At 42.7% G+C, this 20,646-nt stretch overlaps 1 protein-coding gene across 1 annotated transcript; it reads left to right on the forward strand.

The window, feature by feature from the left end:
• Nucleotides 1-203: 203 nt before the first annotated feature.
• On the forward strand, nucleotides 204-17,964 carry SESN3 (sestrin 3). The gene is made up of 8 exons (XM_086739623.1): nucleotides 204-347; nucleotides 1,115-1,297; nucleotides 1,701-1,937; nucleotides 3,437-3,584; nucleotides 5,775-5,890; nucleotides 8,355-8,545; nucleotides 8,959-9,103; nucleotides 9,938-17,964. The coding sequence occupies exons 1-8, from the start codon at nucleotides 240-242 to the stop codon at nucleotides 10,022-10,024; spliced, it is 1,215 nt and encodes a 404-aa protein (XP_086595749.1). The 5' UTR covers nucleotides 204-239; the 3' UTR covers nucleotides 10,025-17,964.
• The last annotated feature ends 2,682 nt before the right edge of the window (nucleotides 17,965-20,646 follow it).

A 20,646-nucleotide genomic window follows, 5' to 3' on the forward strand; every position in this document is an offset into this window, starting at 1 on the left:
AGGCATACAGGCATGGATATTTACAAATACACATCCAGATCTACAGCATTGCCTTTCAGTTTGTACACAAGCAAACCTTTCATACAGCAGTATATTTCTCTTCAAGGAAAATCTCTTTCTCTGTTAAGTTTGTTCATCTTGTTTTTAAGGTTATGCAAGCAAATGGTTTGGATGAACGTACTAACCTTCTTGTGGAAGAATACTCTACGTCTGGTCGCCTGGACAACATCACGCAGGTCATGAGTATCCATACTCAGTACCTGGAGTCTTTCCTCCGCAGCCAGTTCTATATGTTGCGCATGGATGGGCCCCTTCCTTTGCCCTATAGGCACTACATTGCTATAATGGTGTGTAACAACAGATGGTGCATTTTCTCCTGCAACTTTGACTTTTGTATTTAAAAACAAAAAAAAAAAAAAAAAAAAAAAAGGAAGACTTTAGACAGGAGAGACAAGTGTGATTCTTTGGTAGGGCGTGAATTTTTGTAGCTGATTTTCATCCGGATAAAGGATGTCTAGCCAGAAGGTTTTCAGTGAGAAGGGAGAATTGGTAACATATATGTTTCCCTATTTGCCACAGCAAAACACTTCTCACATGCCCGTGGGAGTGAGGTTTTACAAAGTTAAAACTGTGTAACCTTGTTTCCGGATATTTAACCATCAGTGCACAGCTGTAGGATGAGGTGCAGTGGACTGAAGTCACAGCAAATCCCAGGTGGACACTAGGAAAACAATTTTTACATGAGGATGTTTAGACATTGCAGCAGGGGCCGAGGGAGGTTGTGTGGTCTCCAAGGATGGAGATCCTTTCTGGACAAGGTTGCTCCGAGCAAGCTGATCTAAGTCAGCCCTACTGTGAGCAGGCGGTTGGACCAGATCTCCTCGAGAGATCTCTTCCCACCTAGATTAGATTCTGCTGTTCAGAGTATAGTAATCAAACTTATTTTTATTGGAGAAACCTCCATACAGTATAGAAATGCTTTACAATATAAAACATGGCCCTTTGGAACAAAATTGTATTTTTGTTTTGTGTTAGTAACTTGTCTTCCACCTGCAGCAAAATGAGATTACACGTTGATGTGCTGCCCTTTTCCCTCTGTGTTTAAATGTTCCAGGCTGCTGCCAGACATCAGTGTTCCTACCTAATAAATATGCACGTTGACGAGTTCTTGAAGACTGGTGGGATTGCAGAATGGTTGAACGGTTTAGAATACATTCCCCAAAGACTGAAAAATCTGAACGAAATAAACAAACTCCTTGCGCACCGGCCCTGGCTAATCACGAAAGAGCATATTCAGGTACCTGTTACGTCCTGCCCTGTAATAGAGTAAATGTCCTTTAAGAAGAAGTGCTAAGCACTAGGCTTCGTTACCCTGAGTGAAGAAAATTCAGGGAAGTGCTAGAGCATCAAATAAGCCAATAAATTCTTCTGTGCGACAATGCCACAGGATCTACTTTTTAGGAATAGCATTGGCTACAATAACCCCAAAAGAAAAGAGATAATATATTAAATGTCTCTTTTTTTTTTTTAATTCAGTGAGAATTTGTGTGGAAGAGGAATATTATATTATTGGCAGAAAGTAATTGATCCCTTTTAAAAATATATAATTGATCCCTTTTTAAAATATATAGTGTTTTATAGAAAAGCTGGGGGCCAAAAGAAATTCTGTGTTTACATTTTTCTTTTAATTCTCATTTCAGAAACTTGTCAAGACTGGGGAAAATAATTGGTCTCTTCCTGAACTGGTGCATGCTGTTGTCCTGTTGGCACATTACCATGCCTTGGCGAGTTTTGTGTTTGGTAGTGGCATTAATCCAGAGAGAGATCCGGATACGTCTAATGGAGTCAGACTTATAGCAGTCAACAACTTCTGTGTCTGTGATCTTGCCAATGACAACAACATAGAAAATGCATCCCTCACAAGTAGCAACTTTGGGGTTAGTGTTGCAAGAAGATTCTTTTGCTTGCCTCTGTTTTGCATTAGAAAACTTTTTTTCCGTTCTTTCCTGTTTAAATTTCAGGATAGTTTGAAAGTTTTTGTCTTACTTCCCTGGAATGCTTGGGTTTCGTAACTTGTAGGTTGGCTCTAGCAGTTTGCAGTGTAATCTACTGAAAACCACATTGGAACGGCAGATGGTAGTCAGGGTAGTGTGATTTCAGTAGTTCATCTCACAACCCATTGGGCAAGGCTAAAACTTTGCTTTCAGTTGAAAGCTTAAAGTTCCACTTTCTTCAGGTAGTGTGTCGCTGACTGGAGCTGTCATCCATGTTCCTAATATGGCAGGGGGGGAAGAAATAAAAGAAATGGGAAAAAATACAGATCATCATAATAATTTTTACTTCAAAGCCTATGATCATGAAACAGGCCAATTCTGAAACACTTCCATGTAGTTGGGAGGAAATGTCTGAAATAAAATGACTTCATTCTTCATGCTGGTGTTTCAATCTTGAGTCAACCAACAGAGAAATTTGATTACTAGTTAATTAAATGAGGATTTTTTTTCTGAAAGTGGCTCTTTAATGCTTTGCCCTTGAATTAATGCCAGTTGCTGAATAGCTTCATCACCTTTGATGAAAGATTGGGATTAAGAGCAGAGTCACTAGATATATTGTTAGAAATGAGCAGTACAATGTGAGCATGGGATCAGTCAGTTCAGATCTTAAGTTTCTGGGCTGTAAGACATGCTAGCTCAAAGCACCAGGGTGTCTTATTCTGCATTTGTAGTGGGCAAAGGGCTGCTGCTGACGGTGTGCTGCGTGTTAAGGGTACTAGAAAATGCTTATAGCTGTGGGCAGAAGATCAGAATCAAAAGGAAAAGATGGAAAAGAAGAACTAAAAAAAAGTTGAACTGTAAGTGCAGATCACAGAACCCCAAACTTTGATGTATTTCTAGTAAAGTGGCCTGTTTTTCTTACAAAAGCAGCAAAAAGGGTCAACATAATGGTTATTTTGGTCACATGTAATGAAAAGAAATTAAAAAAAGAAGGAAGCACTGGTTGGCTGTCTCAGGTTGTGTTCCTGTATTGCAGTGTTGCACTGCATTGCTTCACAAACGTATTTTGTGTTAACAGTAGAGTGAGATAAATTACCCTAATATTAATTTTCTGATACATGTAGGGCACACAGATGGCTTTTCATGAGCCGCGTGCATGGTGGAATAGATATTATAAGCAACCACGGTTTCCACGTTCAAAACCACTGCTAATCCCACTGCAGCAGACTGCTGCCATGGGTTAGAGTAACACTCCAGCTCCCTTCTTCTCACTGTCTGAAAGCTGTTTGTCTGTGCTGTGTGTACAAAATGCCTTCGGGCTGGAGTTTTCGTGTTTGCTGCTGCTACCTGCTTTTGAGAACGTTTATTGTCAAGCATGAAATCTGAAGATGACACCCGCTGTCTATCTTCTAATTTTGCAGAATGTCATGGTGTTTTTGCAGATTGCAGATTCTTTAAGTGAGCTGGAGGCCTTAATGGAAAGGATGAAGAGGTTACAGGAAGATAAAGAGGATGAGGAGGCCTCTCAGGAAGAGATGGCAACTCGCTTTGAAAAGGAGAAGAAGGAGAGTCTGCTAGTAATTAGTGGAGGTATTTGTGATTTTCCAGTTCCATTTTGTTTGTGCTTTTTAAGAACTGAACACTTGAGGCCAGTTCAGTGACTACAACTTTTCCTGTCCGTTTCTTTATTCTGGCTCTTGGTCTAGTAGGAGTGTTGTAAGGGTGGTCCTGTCACTTGCTTAATCTGCTTAAGATTTCTTGATTGGCAAATAGTACTGTCCTTTTTGCTACTTGAAATCTCGCTTTTATACATTAGAAAAAAAAAAGCCTTTAGGCTTCTTTAAAATGTTGGGTGTAAATTTCTTTCTTTATGTGCTCCGTATCTTCAAATTAATTCATTCATGTAAATACTCAGTATTATTTCACAGGTTTAGGTTCTACAATGCGTAGAAGTTCAGTGGCCCTCATAAATAGCCTTTAGATGTGCGTCTAGTTCAGGAAATAGACTGGTATGAGACTCAGCTTTTTACCATTTGAATTACTTCACATCTGGAAAGGACACCTCTAACTTGCTGGTTGGAGTGATCATACTGCTGTGCTGTTCCTCTGCCTTTGTTGTGACAGAGATTTCATAGCATTTGTTTTAAAGAATTTTCAAAATTCTGAGCTGAAACCTTCTTTTCCAGTGTTTTTCATGTGCTCTGAAGGCCTTCAGCACTAACAAACCAGACAATGAAATTTGTTTCCTGTAGACAGCAAGAGATTTTTTCCAAATAAAGTGTTTGAAGGAATAATACAATTAAGATAATCAGAATCTGCAACCATATCCTCATAGTAGAGGCTACTTGAAGATGGAAGCTTGTGTCTTTTTAAGAAGAAGAAATGCTTCACATTTTACCGACACTGCTCTGTGTGAATTTAGATCTCGGTTTAAAGGTATCTAAGTTTCTGTGCCCAAAAGGGAGGAAGAACATACTGTGGATCAGCAGAGGAATTGTTTTGTAGCTCTCTAGGAACATGCAAAATCTCTGAAAGAAAATACATCCGGCAATGTCATGGCTGGATTTTGGGAAATGGACCTTGCCCGTTCTCCTTCTGTTTTTCTTTGGCCAGACAGTATCAACAGTGCAGACAAACTGACACCCACTGCAGTTTCATTGTCAAATTGGGACTCCATGAGTTTCTGCAACTTCAAGCGTATAAGGAAGAAGTGTTGTTTGGGACAGAAGGTATTTTTTGGTGGGATTGCTGATAGTTTTGTTGACTTTCCTCCCTCTTTGCTGGTTTGAGTTGAGGAGTCTATATGTGTTGGGCCTTCACCCTTTCATGAAATTCAGTCCCTGTCAGGGGAGAGGAGTGTACATGTGCAGGTTTTTTATTCACTGTGGATTTGCTGTAGCAGATGCTATGAGAGCTTCTTCCTACACCGTTATGTTTTGATTGTTTAATGAGGCAAAGAGGAGATAGAGCACTTCTGCAATTCTTAGTTGAACTGACTTTTCAAGGTGCTAACAGTGGACATATGGAAACTGTTCTGTCAATGCAAGTGGAAGCGAGCCAGGATTTTAACATCAGGGTCAAATGCAGTCAGCTGTGCAGTAGTCAACTTCTGCAGAGGTAGTTACACAATCAAGCCACCTGTTTATTCGGGAGGGAAAGATTGATTCCTGATAGAGAGCCTGCACTTGCTTAGTGACTTGTTTTGGAGCTCTTTGAAGATGCTTAGTTACTAGACCTTCTGGCAGAATTTTAGTCTGATGTACTGTAGAGCTCTTTGCTTTCATGTAATCTGCAACTGGTATTTACACGTGGATTGTTGCATTGCTTTCTGATTGCTCATACTCTGGGTTATAAACCAGAGCTGGTGTGATTCCTGCCACCGTACCTGCTCTGCATAGCAATTCTGTTGTCGAGGGTACAGTTTTATCCTAGCACAATTACTTTACTAACGGGATTCATCTTCCTGATTTAAGATACCTAGCCTCCCTCAGAAGTCAACAGAGAGAAAAGCACACCTCCAGACAGAAGTTTAGCCCGTCTCTTCTCATTTTGTAGAAGTGTGTCAGATATCTGGTGTAGGCTGACATTTAGTTGGCTCAGTGAAAGGGATGGGTCCCATACAAGCAGATTGGGATTGAAATATTTCTTTCCTTTGTAGCACTCTTTTCCTTTGCACCACTTCTAAAATTGTTCTGTAGTCCTGTAGTAGAGTGGTAGTTGGAAGTTGGTGCTAGCTCATCTGCTTGCCTAAAGCAAAGCATCTTGCTGTTCTATTCACAGCGTTTGATGATGAAATAGTTTCTACGGATGTCTCCCGCTATATTGAAGATCCTGGGTTTGGGTACAAAGACTTTGCAAGGCGAGGAGAGGACCATCTGCCAACATTCAGAGCTCAGGTACCTTCCCTTTAAAGTCCATTCACTCAAAGAATGTTTGTATATCTCATTACAGGGCAAACAGCGTAAAGCAGTTGTAGTGGGGCATGTTTGTTGCATGTTCCTTTTCTTGTCCTGGTCCATTAAATAACTTAAAGTTATTTATTTAAAGATATAACTTTAAATAACATTAAATTAAGCATAAATCTACCTGAGATGAGTCTTTTACTAGACTCATGTTTACATTTATGCTTTCTCAGACAAGGGAATGCTTAGCTTTCAGTCTTATTCCAGTCATTATCAGAATTAATGTTTGAAAACTAAAGCATATAGCTAAATCTGAAGTGAAAATGAAAGGTAGAAAGGAAATAATTTCTTTCCTGTCCCTCCAGATGTTGCAGAAAAAAAAAATCCACTGGAAGAACTCTTTATTCCTGTTATTTTATCAAGTACTCTGTGTCCAGTGATTATCAATGCCTAGATGTATATATGTCTGTAAGAGCAATTTAGTGAGTATCATTCTCATGTATGCACAAAATCACTGGGCTTTGAATGTCAGGAAAGAAAAGGAGTTCCTAAATGTGATTACTGAAGTTTTGGCTATGTTTGAGTATATTTTTTTTAGTGCTGTTGAAAGAACAGCATGTACGTTTTACCTATACTTTGTCTTACATATTGGTATCTTTTTCCATGACCAGACTCATGGACTTCAAAATATGTGTAACAGGAGGGACATTTGAGACGGTTCTGTTCCAGCTTACAGAGTGGGTTAATCAGCAGTCCAGTAATGAATTGCAGGCAATGAAAGAAATCTTAAACCAAATCAGAGAACTTCAACTAAAAAAAAAACACTAGGTGCAGGAAAACTCCATGGTGAGCAGATGTATCTAAGACTGTAAACTAAGGAATCCATGATCACTCTCAGAAAATTTATTCAGCTATACAGCAGTGTCTGCTGCTCGCGGTGATTTACTCTGCGGTCTTTATATGAGCCTGAAGTGGGTAGATATTGCCAAAAAGAATAAGGCAGAGTCAGTGCCTATAAATCAAACATTCTGTTTAACTACTTTAGGAGCAGCAGGCTGCCATGGAAAAAAGCTTTATGGAAGTAGAAATGGGAACTAAAACATCTCTGCTCTTAAATAAACAGGACAGCTTCTGGCCTACATTCAAAGGAATCACCTTGATAATTTAACTTTATTAGTACGTCCTACTCTTAAGAAGTTAGAAGTATATATCCACAGCCTCCCAAATGCTCTGCTATTAGTGCTATTTAAATTGCGGTAGCATCCCAAAACTCTGCAATAAATCTAATCCTTATTTTGATAAAGCAAGATTGCTCTTTATCTGTGTAGGTTTCAACTGAGAAACAGTAAAAGGTATTCCATACACAGCAGAAAGTCTTTATTTTTTTTTTCCCTTTTTCATTGTTGTTATGGATCAACTGCTATTAAAAAAACAGCATTTACCCCCTCCTGGGGCTTCTGATTTTCAGAGACTTTTATGATGCCCCAGGTGTCCTGGACACCTTTACAGGGCAGTAGGTACGGCACATGTCTCACAAGCCGTACGATCTTTTGGACTGGCAGCTGGAGGCCATGTGTGATGTTGTGGCATGTTGCAGATGTCACTGAATGCCTGTTAGGCAGCTGAATATTGTCCCACATACTGTTCCTCGCTAGCCTAATCAGGGGGCCAGTCCAGTAGATGTGCTCTGAAGCGCCTGGGTGAGGACTCTTGCCCAGCAGTACCTTTTGAAAACAGCCAGCCACAGGAGGGATGTTGAGATGATGCCCTCGATGGCAAAGATGGCATTGGTGATTGAATGATTGAACACTTGCCAAGGCTGTGGGCAAACTAACATGTTCGGTACAACCGCAGCGCAGAGAGTGGTTGCACATTGCTCTGACGTAGGGTTGTTCTCCACTGCTGATGCCATGCCACCGCTCTGCAAAGATTTCCCGTTCCTGATATTGAGCAGGCAAGTTTTTATCCTTACAATACAGGTGCTAAGACTAAAGCAGCATGGATTTTATTAGTTTGTTCAAGGACGGTTCAGCACTTTACCCAATGATTGTACATCCTGGCTGGAAGTAATTACTCCATCTCTGCTCACAGCTAAGCATCAAAGCCTCCAGGAGGACTAAGTTTTTGTACTTACAGGTCCACCTCACATAGAATGGCCCTGGTTGGAGTGGCAGAGCAAACAGTGGAAAATCACCTCAACACTTCAAGAGAAGCTTGAGGTTTTTTCTCCTGTAGGCTAATGATAGCCAGCTGGAGGTGGGGTGTTGCAATATGATATTCATTGCCAGGAAGCGCAGGGGAATGGAGCAGGTGATATGGATGAAGGAGTCAAAATGCAAATTTTTTGAAGAGAACAAAGTTTTAACTAGCAGAGAACAAAACCTCTTGAGCTATAGAGAGGATCAGACAGAGACTTCACTTCACTTGTACATTTATGTATTTCCTTCTCTTTCTGCAGGACTATACTTGGGAAAATCATGGCTTTTCCCTTGTAAACAGGCTTTATTCTGATATTGGGCATCTCCTTGATGAGAAGTTTCGGATGGTATATAACCTCACGTATAACACTATGGCAACACATGAAGATGTTGATACAACTACGCTAAGAAGAGCTTTATTTAACTATGTCCACTGTATGTATGGAATCAGGTACGGACGAAAATCCCCTGCCTTAGGAGTGCATTTTAAACTCTGTAAACAGAATGAAAAATGAACCAGGTAGAAAGCAGGAGTTTAGACTCTGGGTGTTAAAGTGGAGATGGTACCTCAGTTTGGAAGTTAGAGTGGTTTTGCTGGCTTATCAGTATAACTTTTGCTTCCAGTGGAGAAAATTATTATGAATCAGGATGGAAATTATTACAGAAATGTCTTCTCTGAAGCCAGCCTGTATCCTTTGTTCAGAAAAGACAATATCATAGTATTAAGCATTTCAGCTCCTCTGTTAACAGGTGATTTTCTAGGATGTATAAATGCTCCAGTTCCCAAACTTAAGAACATAATGCTTCAGAAGACCATGCTTTTAAAAACTTATATCCAACAGAGTGATTGCCTGTGTTATTTAGGTATGATGACTATGATTATGGAGAAGTTAATCAGTTACTTGAACGCAGCCTGAAGGTTTACATAAAGACAGTGACCTGCTACCCAGAGAGAACTACCAAGCGCATGTACGATAGTTACTGGCGTCAGTTCAAGCACTCGGAGAAGGTACGTATTTCACAGCCAAATAGGCTTCACAGAGACCCCCATGCTGTTTAAAAATGAAAATATGGTGACACCTAAAAATGACAGTATTTGTCAAACAAACTGGTTTTAGCCAGAGAAAAACAAACGAGATTAATTCATTGAGTGTTAAGATACCAGTTTTACAAAAATACTTCTTAGTGTACTGGAAATACTGATTCTTTTTTTATTATTATTATTTTGAGTGACTTCTTCATAAAATTGAACTGACAAAGAAAAGTGGATAAACTTCGGAATGCAGAAGTGGTCAGCTATGCCAAAACTTGGGATTTGCAGATCAAAAAAAGACCTTAAGTCATATATATATATAATCTTCATGGTGTTTTTCATCGATAAAAATGTCAATGTGTCTTCAGATATCCAAGTTAAATGCTTCCTGACAAGAGTTTAGTGCCTGTGTGCCCGATAGCCTGTCTGGCATGTAAACTGTTCCCTATTCTCTGCTCCTGTGTGGTGGTCGAAGGTGGTAGTGAAGAAGACAAAATACAATTCATAAAGAATTAGTACTGTTAGGATACACTAATGGTTTTATTGGGACTTCTCAGATGAAAGATTGCTTAAAGCAGCAGTTGAGGCTAGGTCCTTGCAGGCCTAGCAGGTTGTTTAGGTCCTTGCAGGCCTAGCTGTGTTTTACTACACAGCTGTCTCAAGAGGAACGGGAGTCCTGCAGCAGGGTATGGGGAGCAAGGACACAGTTTCTTGCAGTGATACTTTACTAAAGGTTAGAAATTGTAGCCTAAATGAATAAATGGTGTTGCGTTCAGGGGTGAACTAAATGGCTGATTTAATTTTTAACAGGTTCACGTCAATCTACTTCTAATGGAAGCTCGTATGCAAGCCGAACTTCTGTATGCTCTTCGTGCCATAACTCGTCACTTGACCTGAAGCTTTCGCCGGGCAGAAGTAAAGGAGTTTTTACGGAGTATGTAAAGACCTTTCGAAATAGATACACACCAGAAGCTGTTTGTGATGTAGCATCAGGTTATTCAATTCTCTAGTGTCAAAGTTTAGCCGTGCTTCTTGACGGCTGTAATGTGCAATGACGTGTTTTATTTTCTTGATGCTTAACATTACTAATGATAACAAAAGTAACACTGAGGAGCACTACTCTGCGTTGTTTCCAGCTGGATTTCTGCACAGTGGTCAGGATCCTGAAACTGTTTTTATTATATCCAATCCTAGCGCTTTGTTCATTAAGCACCAGAGTGAAGTGCTTAGAGACTTCTTTTTCCAAGCAATCATTTTTCAGATTAGTGGAGTCCAGCAGGAGATCGGTTCTGCCTGTCCTGAGAATGTACCACCACGTCGTGACTCGTGACAGAGACGCGCGGGCTGCGTTGCATTGGATTGCCCACTGGATTTCTTCTGTGTCTCCTGGAGACTGCTTGCCAGTCACTGTCTTACTACAGCAATTGAAGGTGATGCGAGATGTGGGTGCAAACATTGAGCACACTTTAATGTGAAATTAATCATGATAAATCCTACAGCATGCTACTGAAGTGCAAAACTCACCTGCTTTGTCGTGCCGCTTCCCAAGAGAAGAGGCCTCACGATTTGCCATTTCAGCCGCACTTACTGTGTTTCAATCATGCATAATCTTATTTTACTGACAGTCACCCTCAGTTGTCCTTACAGGATCCATGCTCATCACATGTTGCAATTTGTTTAGTTGGCACCTACAAAGTTAATACACAGGCTGACCAAAAATAGGGTTGTGGGGTTTTTTGCACTCTCTTCTTTCTCAATGTTTTAACTAAGGAAAGTAAAGGAAGGCTAGCATACCTGTTCTTTCATATTGGATGTATAGAAATTTATTTCCCATAACTTTTTCATAGCATGAAATTGTAATATTCAAAGTTTAAAAAGTTTCTATGCATTAGTGTGAGTGAACAAAAGAAAAGTGCAATATTTAAAAAGAAAGCAAGCTTTTTTCCCTGTCATGCCACTGCTAAAGTGTCCTTCTTATATAGCCATAAAGAAATTTTAAAACCAAATTTCTTTATTGTCTAAGGCCTAGCAGTTTTGTTTTAGCTTTTATGGCTTAAGACAACCTGACACTGAGATGCCAAAGCATCCCCAAAACAAAGCATTCTTGGACAACCAGTAATATTGGGGAAGGGAAGAAATAAGCTGCCAAAAATGTCACACTTTTGTGCTGGTTTCTGTTGCTTTTGACTAATTTTTAAGAGCACAAAATGTTGATATTTATAGCTTTATTTTGTATTGCATTTAATGAACCAGTGAAGTGCCTAAAGAGATGCTTAAACTTACCCGGTAGGATGCAAGTTGTCACTGCTTCAGCTTTTGTCTGTTGGTTTGGACTTTCCATGTTTCTTTGAGGAGGGTGACCCTTACTTCTGTTGCATACATTCAAAACTAACTGGATAGGTTTATTTTTAATGTTTCATTGGGTTGTAGAAGTTAATACAGGATTTTTTTTTTCCATTGGTGATTGCAGAATAATTGAAAAAAATACTCTCAGTCATATTTTAACACTTTTCATTGACGAAATCACGGACCAGTACGCTACTGAAGTTAGTTTTCTCTTTTCCTGATACCTTGCTGTGACTTCGCATGTTGGTTTTTTCGCTTTATCTGTCTATTCCAGATTGGAAAGCTAAATGATTGTACACTTTTCTGCACTTTCAAACTGCAGACTCTGCATGTGAAAACCTTTTGAGGAAGAAATCAGTAATTTATTTTTTTTAATGTGACGCTGGCTATTTAGAAAACTACCCAGTAGACAGCATCAGACTCTCTTCTAGGGAGAGCGTTGGGTAGAACATCAGATTTATTTATCTTGTACAGCTAACTGCAAAGATTTCTCAAAAGTTTTGAGATGCTCATATGTATAAACTTAGATTAACTTTCTAAGTTGTTTTGATCCTTTTTCCTCCCTCTTGTGGCTGTGGTGGCCATGCCTAATGCCTTTTGTGCATAGAACAGTTCTGCTGAGAGAAGTTTTCATGCAATACTTTTGCTTTTTTTCAAGTGATGGGAACTGTACAGTAGTACTTTAAATTCCTTTGCTTCAAAAAGTCAAGTAGTTCTCAAGAAGCACAGTTGAGCTCTGGAAAGGAGGTGAAACTAGATTTGGGTATCTAATAGGATGGCTTAGTTTCCCTTCAAAAAAGCAAAGACTCTTAGAGTAGGTTGACTTTTACGTTTGGAAACATGAGTGCCTTTACTTCTTTCCTTACGAAATATACTTGCCAGCTCAAATGCCTTCTGAGCAAAGTACATGAGCAGATTTGAAATACAGAAACCATAAAGGAATTGCTTCATAACATTTGTAGTAAAGCAGTGATTTTTTTTTTTTTTTTTTTGGTAAGGTGCCATATCAAATCACATATGGCCTGCAAGACATTCCACCGTAGGAAATGTCATTGTACAACTAGTTTGCTGTTTCTCTTTTTTTTTTTTTAATATTAAATGCAAACTTGAAACTTCTGGAAATGTTTTCCACGTGGCATTTTTTTTCAAAGTATTGCATTTACAGTGTAACAATTTATAGCCTAGTTTTTATACTCAAATCTATGATTTTTCATAGGTGTTTGTTCAGTATAGGTTTTTAAAGTCAGACAACTCTACCATACACTTTATGCACACTTTAGGCTCACACTGTGCCAAATTTTAATGTGCAAGTGTTCTTGGATTTTTTGCATTGTTAAAGCACTCATGAATGTGAATCTTAACACTTTGTTCATTAATATTATTCTCAAGAGTATCGTAGTCGTTGGAAGTGTCGATGCTCTCCCTCTGTGTTTCTTTATTGGAATAGATACTACCGGCATTAATGTTAGTCCACAAAATCCCAGCCGTGACCAACATGAAAACAAACTGTACAGTCTCCTGTCTGCTGAAGAGACAGCTTGGCAGGCACAAATTACCAGCCAGCGCAGGGAACGCTGTGAGTAGGGAACAGAGCTTTTGAGCATGGACAGCTTCTTATCATTGCAGAATAGCTTCAAATCTTTGGTGCCATAGAGTACATTCTTGCTGAAACTGCTCCATTTTTTTTTGTAATGAAGAGAAGTGAAAAAGGTGCCAACTGGAGAAAGTATTTGCATTTCCCAGAACACACTGCCTGCAGCCAAACATCCCAAGAGTGCCATCATACCGGAACAGAAACCAGTTTAAACTCGGGTACAGTTTGTGCAGATAGCTACGGAAGGCAGTGTTGTGGTATCCTGTGAGAATTTCAGTGAGCTGTCGATGGATTTGTTTTCATGAAGACTGAACTGAAACATATCTTCTTTGTCCTAAAACCTTGGCTAAAATGAAAAGGATGTACTTTCAGCTTTAAGAGTTAAAGAACTGCCACTATCGGCTCTCCCTATGTACTAAAAAAACTTTAAAGACAGGAAAATCAGTGATGGTAAACAATTCTAAACATAGATCTCTATAAATTTAGAACAGATCAGAAGAGAACAAAAAGGAAAACATTTTGCTTCTCTGTTAATTAAGTGCAGAAGGTAAAAGCACCAAATTCTTCAAAAGTATTTTTGTTCATAGTGATGCAGATAGATGTTTTAATGGGATTTGGAAAAAGCAGCTAGTTGCCTAAGTTTCAATGGGAATTTAAGCACCTAGGCACTTAGCAAAATCCTACAAGGTGCCCACTTGCATTTTTGAGTCAGACTTCTAAAGATAGTTAGTCACCTAAATTCAACAGAATAAAATCGGTTTCCATAGAGATTAATGGAATAATGTGTAGCAGATCCATGTGATTTGCAGCAATTGTTAATGAAATGGATTGTTTTGGGGACTTAATATAGGCTTAGAGAAATCTTTCCCAAAGCAGTTAAACTGTAAGCTGCTGCTCTTGCAGAACAGGTTCTCGGTGTTTCTCATGCATGTGTGTTTTCCATGAACGTAGGCACGTATTTCAGGCTCATGTTCCAAAGTTTGGACTCCCTTTTAGAAGAGCTGGATTATTTAACCTCTAAGAAAAGATTTATTGGCAATAGCAGGTGGATAGCTTGTGCCTGGACTGAGAAGTTTTGGCCAGAAAGAAATACTCCAGATCTTCTTGATTTCAAGTTATGTTCTTTCAATTACTTTCCTTGGAGGTTTGTGTCCTTCTCCTGTAAATAAGGGGTGATGTTGCACAAAATGGAGGGAGAGGGGAGTAGATTCATTGTAAATGAACTTTCCCGGAGCTGATCTGAATATAAAGCTGTAAGAATTGGTTTGTCGTTAGTGATCATTCCCAGAGCTGGACAGAAATGCCAGTTTTCACTGTCTGAACTTCAGATTTGTTCTCTCTAATGTCCCCCAGCACTGTGTTTGTCTGAAGAGATGCATCCACCAGCTTTTCCATGTTTCGGAGTTGTAAATGAAAATTTTTGTCTCCAAATGACAATGAATTTAGCATTTTATACCTGCTGCATAGATCACAGGTGTGGGAGATGGAGAGAGCACAGTAGTATGAGGAAGCCGTAGGAGCATCTTGATCAGTGTTAATGTATCTCTTAGAGCATGTGTCCTGGCACGCGGTCATGCTGCTGCTCCCCCAACACACATCAGGTCTCTCTTGGAGACATTTAATCCTTCTGTTGCTCATCAGGGGCAAAAATTCTTATTTTCTAATCTGCCACCACAGATCTGCATCAAGTGCTTCCTACCTTCCTAACTCAACCCCTAGCAGTCACGCAGGGACATCTCCTAGCCTTACCCTGTAAAACAGTGCCAGCTTCCTGTATCATCATTTGCTGTTGCGTTCAGAGGGTCTTTCTCCTGTTCAGAAACACTGAATTGCTGCATTAGGTTATTTCTGGACAGGAAGATCCTAAATCTGGTTCAAAAGGATGACACTCAGTACTTGTTTGCAACATTGAGGTAGTGTTTGCCGTAGTGTATCAGATCCCATCTCTGGAGTTACAGTGATAATCCAGTGGATCCACTAAGGAAACGCCTTCTTTGGCAAAACTCCCCACGCTTGAGCTGTTCAGCCGTGCAGGTTTCTTTGAGGGACATCTGATGGGGGATTTGAGGCCCTCTTGTGCCGAGCAGGCTTTACAGGGCCGTTGGGTCTGCAGCTCCTTGGGTGCCTTGCAGGCGAGCAGACCGCGGCTGGACTCTGGAACAAGCAGATTTGGGTTTTTTCACTTATCCATGCAATAAACCCAAACGCGCTCTGTGGCTGCTGGAAGCATAGGCAGGGTTGGGTGTTCCTACCGGTGCTGAGTATCATCAGGGCTTGTGGAAAATAGAAATCTGAATTCTGCTCTTGTTCCCAACAGTAGTTAGAGGTGGTATTGAAGATGCCAATTAATATACTAATTGTGGGGAGCAAGCCACGCTGTCAGCATCAGAAGGTACATATCACATGTGCTCTCGAGGGGACACAACCAGCGCAGGAGGAGTTGACATGTTGGTTAGTTGAAGAAACTTCACCGATGTGTCTGAGAGGTTCTTGTGTGTGTCTGTGTGGGGAGATGGTGAGAGGTGCCTCCTTTTGAGGTGCGGAGGGCTGCTGTAGGACGAGCTGGGACTCTTTTCTTACTCCATGGATGGAGTTCATGTCTGCCCAAGAAAAATGCGCTGCTGTTAAATTCCATTTTCTTGCCTCCATCAGCGCTTTGAAGGAGGTCTTCAGACAAAATGGGTGAATCGCCAAGCACTGTGTCTCCAGCTGAGGGGTGTGGGGGGCAGCGACAGCAGCAGGTCCAAACAGCACACTCCAAAACTGTTTCTCATTCCCCACTTCACGCTCACGTCATACCGCCAGACCCAAACCTCTTCCCTCCAGCCCGGCTGCCACGTGCCCGGGTGGCTGCAGGAGCAGCCCGCTCAGGGTGCTGGGACATGCGGCCGCTTTTAGGGGAAAAATAATAATAATTAGGCTACAGCCCTTGGACTCCACGAGGCGACACAGTCAGAAATCTTTTCGCAACTGTGACCAGAACTGGATATAAACTGTAGCTTAAAAAAATAGGAATTCTGTAAACTTGAAATCTCTCGGGTTTACCCCTTTCTCCTTTTGCTGGAAAGCCACACGATGAATGTATATGCTTTATCTTTCTCTCCAACATAACTGAAAATCAGACGGCCAACTCCTTGTTTTGTATTAGCCTTTTTTTAAAAAAAAAGAAAGAAAAAGTTTGTGAGCAATATATGTAGCATGCTGTGAACGTCTGTTTTGATCTTTATAGTTCCTCTTTAATCCATCAGTATTAACACCAGTTCTTTTTTGTGTTCCCCCTGGTACTTCGTACGCAGTGTAAGCAGAAGCTGTGATGGGCTTTGCAGTCCTGTGCCGTGTTACTGTAACTCCTTGATTTTTTTTTAGGAAGCACCTGACTGTGGGCCACCCTGGGGCAGGCAGCGTGCCCGTACACGACTGCCACTTTTCGGTCTCTTGTACTATGTATAGTTTTAAGTAGAATAAGCTTTTTAACAGAATATTGATGCGGTTTATGAGTCACGCAGGCTGCAAGTGTCTGGTGTGTGAGAGTCTTTGTATTTATAGTTGTTGGGGTTTGGTTTTTTGTTTTGTTGTTGTTTTTTTTTTTTTAATTCATAAAGTAGCAAACTTGATAAACATAGCCACTTTAAACTGCTCTTGCTAAACAGACCCTGCTGTAGACAAAATACCACTGTAAGCACAGGGAGGTGCGCCGGCAGACCTCCCTCCACAGTGGGTGAGCTGAGCCCCGCTCTGCGAAAAGCACGGTCCGAGCTGCACGGCCGCCCTGGGTTTGGCCGCAGTTGGACCCAAACTCTGGGAAGGCCAGGGTCTGGTGTGTGTTTCAGCCCCCTCCGTGCCTGTCAGCCTGCCACTGGCTGACCCCACGATCTGGGGAACGTGAGTCTTGCTGCCGTGGGAGGGATGGACGGACCAGCCGCTGGACCGAAAACGTGGGCGCAGTGTTTCTGCAGCCAAAAAGCTTCCAAGCCTCTCCCGAGTGCAAAAATTAGCCCTTGATTTGCTGTCTGCAGAGCCCAGCATGTGGGGGGTAAGAAGCGGCGTAGGCTCCCCACTGGCAGCTGTGGGTCTGAGCCCCCTTGCCCGCAGGCTGGGGCAGTGGGCAGGGCAGTGCCCGGGGGGTTTCATTGCATTTCGTTGCATCTCCCACCTCTCACCCTCTGGACAGGGGCTAAATTGTACCCAGCCCAGCAGCTGTCAGCTTCTTACCTCCTGCTCCGGCCACACCGGTGTTTTGGGACGGAGAATTAAGGACAAAGCTCTGATCCTGCCTCTCCTTCCCACCACCTCGAAGCGGGGAAGTGCAGTAGCTCGGTGGGTCCCAGGGTCCCTGCAGCATCCCGCGGGCGGGTGGCACATCACCTGCCCTCCCTCCTGGGCCACCACCTGCCCTGGGCTCCGGAGAGATGCCGCAGGCTCCGTGCTTTCACAGGAGGTTTGCCTGCGAGGTGAGGCAGCTGCTAGGAGCTCACTGTGGGTTTCCACAGCAGCTTTTATCATTTTTTTTTTCTGTTGTTGCTGGTTGGGGTTTTTTTGTTGGTTTTTTTTTTTCTTTGCAGAGGACAGACTGACCTAGTGGGATGGATTTTTTTTTCGTGTGTGTGACTTTTGTTAGTTTTTAAGTTACCCGACTTGAATTTATCTGAACAGATGCAGAAGGAACTTTTTTTTTTGTGAGTTAAGAGACAAAAATGCATTTTTAAAAAAAGGAATCGTGTATTAACATTTTAACAGCAATTCATAAATCTGCACTTTTTATGAGGTTTTGAAAAATCTATTTATAGGTACGGAACAATGGGGTTTGTTTAAAACTGTATCGCATTTATACTTGCTGAAATTACTTTCATTGTTATCAGTAGGAATTTCATTGGTTAAATAAAATTAATAAAACCTGTCTCCTGTTTGATGCATTGTTTGCTTCATGGTGGGAACACATCTTTGGAGCAGGGCATCCTGTGTTTTGGGATGAGATCCAGTCCTGGAAGTGTTGTTCTCCTCCATGTCCGTGTCTTCATTTTTAATCTATGTATTATTTAATATTTAGATTATTTGTATATAGATAGAGATGATAATTCTATTTAATCTATATTAAAATAGGTCCTGAAAAATATATAGCGCTTGCCGACGGGGATGTCTAACAGGCAGACATCAGTGATGAAGGATGGGGTAACAGGCATCATGATGTTCCCTTTTGATACAGGGCCAGTCACCTTCCCCTTAGAAACTCGTTTCGTGAAGGCCACGGGCAGTGGGATGCACCAGGAGCCGCTCCCTCCCAGGGAGCCCTGAGTGAGCCCCAGAGCAGAAGCGAGCGAGAGCTGTAAAACCAAAAGGAAATGCGAAGGGGAGAGGTAAGGTGTGCTGCTCGGGTGCTGAACTGCCCTGAGCCCCTGCAGCCTGGCTATCTGCCCCGTCCAGCCCCCGAAAAAGGTGGCATAGGGCTGAGGGCTCACTGAGGGGGGCTGTCCTGGGAGAGATGCTCATCTCCCCTCCAGAGAGACAAAATGAGTTCACACAAGCAGATGGGGGTGGTTTGGATGTGTCTTAATTCTCCTGCTGCTGGATGCCCAGCTGGCCTGTCCTCGCCCTACAATGGAAATAACCCCCCAAAATACCCTAAAAACCCATTTCCAGTTCTGCTAGAGGTAGTGTGTGCCCCGAGGAGGGCTGTGACCCAGGGCTGTCACAGCACGGCCGTTCGCTACTGCCATCTTTGGCTGGTTCAGCTTCATCCGCCCTGAACAATATACATAATCACAATTAAAAAAAAAAAAAACCAAAAACTAGATTGGTAAATACATAACGTGCTTGCTTATTTATTTGCTTTCAATAGCAGTTTACAAATACTGGAAATACCTTTCCTGTCGGGTCCTGGCAAAGCTTCCCGTCCCCCTACGGGCACTGCGGCTGTCACCTCTGGGCACTGGTGCCGCTCCGCGCTGGAGGGAGGGCGACGACGCCACCAGCACCCAAGGAAAGAGAGAAAAACCTTGCAACGCTCCTCAAAGCCGTGGGCTGCTGCAGGGTTCCTGCTTGACTTTCTAAAGTTCCCACAGAAGGGGTGAGCAGCGGGGCAGGACAGTGCCCTCCACAAGTGAGCCCAGCCCTGATTTTGGTCCCTGCACCTTCACGCAGGGCATGGTGTGAGCACTCACACGGGGATACCCAGCGCGAGTGGAGGATGGCCCTGCTCCTTGGGGATCCCAGGCTTCCCCTGCACCCCGACCTCGCCTCTCCAGCTGGTTCCCCATGGAAAACCAAAGCTGAAGGCATTTGTCTGTGTTGGTGATTCCCCAGACCTGCACCTTGGCCATCCTCCCCAGGCCGCTACGGCTGCGCTGCCGTCCAGCTGCACATCCGCCGCCTCCTGCTCCCGCAACAGCTCGCCCCGAAACCCAGCCCCCTGCCAGAGAAACCCCGGGACCGAAGGGCAGTGGCAGACCAGGGACCGTGTCACAGGGATGCTCATGTGCCCACACCAGGTGTCCATGGGACAGTCTCCCTGCGTCCCCATGGGGATGTGTGACCCCCATGGGATGCCCCCTGGGATCTGGGAAAGGGTTATGCCTGGATTAAGGGTGGGCAGCCCCAGATGGGCTGGGCTGACCCCGAGCCATGCCGAGTCCCTCGCCGGCCTCACGGAGCACGGGGAGACAACTTGGTGCCCCCCATGACCGGCATGGCAGGGAGCATGGCCACCACCAGCCTCCAGGACAGAGACGAAAGGCCACGAGCAGCAGGAGGGTGGCAGGCAGTGACAGTGTGCCGTGTGCCACAACAAGCGGGGACCAGGTGCCCACTCCTGGCTCGAACGAGCCCACATCCATGGGGTTGGGTTTCACCTTGTACTAGGGTCTCCTTGGCCTCTCCCCAGCATCACCGCAGGCTCTTCATGCCGTGACACTGGGAGGAAATGGTGACCAGCCCCAGACCGCAGGGCAACTGGTGGATCCTCTCTACCAAGCATCCACATGAGTTGCTGCTGAAGTGCACAGGACTTGATTTCAACACTGCATGCTAAATTAGCCTAAATTAGGCCACGTAGGAGCATGCAAACTCCCCCGCCCCAATAACTTTTAATTTGATGATGACAGAGCGATCTGGTGAGCCACCTAGGCAGCAGAGCAGTGGCTCTACAGATCCAAGTCAGAGTAATAGATGTTACAAATAACATCACTCGTCACGCTAACGAGCTCATGTAGATATCATTGATTTTTTGGTAAGCTTTTCAATGTATAAAAGAAGATAATAACTGGATTTGTATTTCCTGCTTAATTAAAACCTACCCTCTGCATCCTCAACGTGAGCTTTTCGTCCTCGGACTTTCTTCAGGAAAACGTAGGAGGAAAACGTGAAGGTTTCCAATCTGCAGGAAAGCACTACTGCAGAAGGAAAGCCCTCCTTCCCCTGCCTGGGGCCGGTGTTTAGAGTATCAGCATGTCCAGGGAACAAAATGTTGCCTGGATACAAAAAATGCAACAAAACCTGTGATTTCAGCCAAAACCGAAGTGGTTTAGCTGTCATAGAATTACAGAATAGAATCATAGAACGGTTTGTGTTGGAAGGGACCTTCAAA

The sequence above is a fragment of the Chlamydotis macqueenii genome, chromosome 1 (assembly GCF_036417535.1).
Source record: "Chlamydotis macqueenii isolate bChlMac1 chromosome 1, bChlMac1.mat, whole genome shotgun sequence".
NCBI classification, from domain to species: Eukaryota; Metazoa; Chordata; class Aves; order Otidiformes; family Otididae; genus Chlamydotis; species Chlamydotis macqueenii.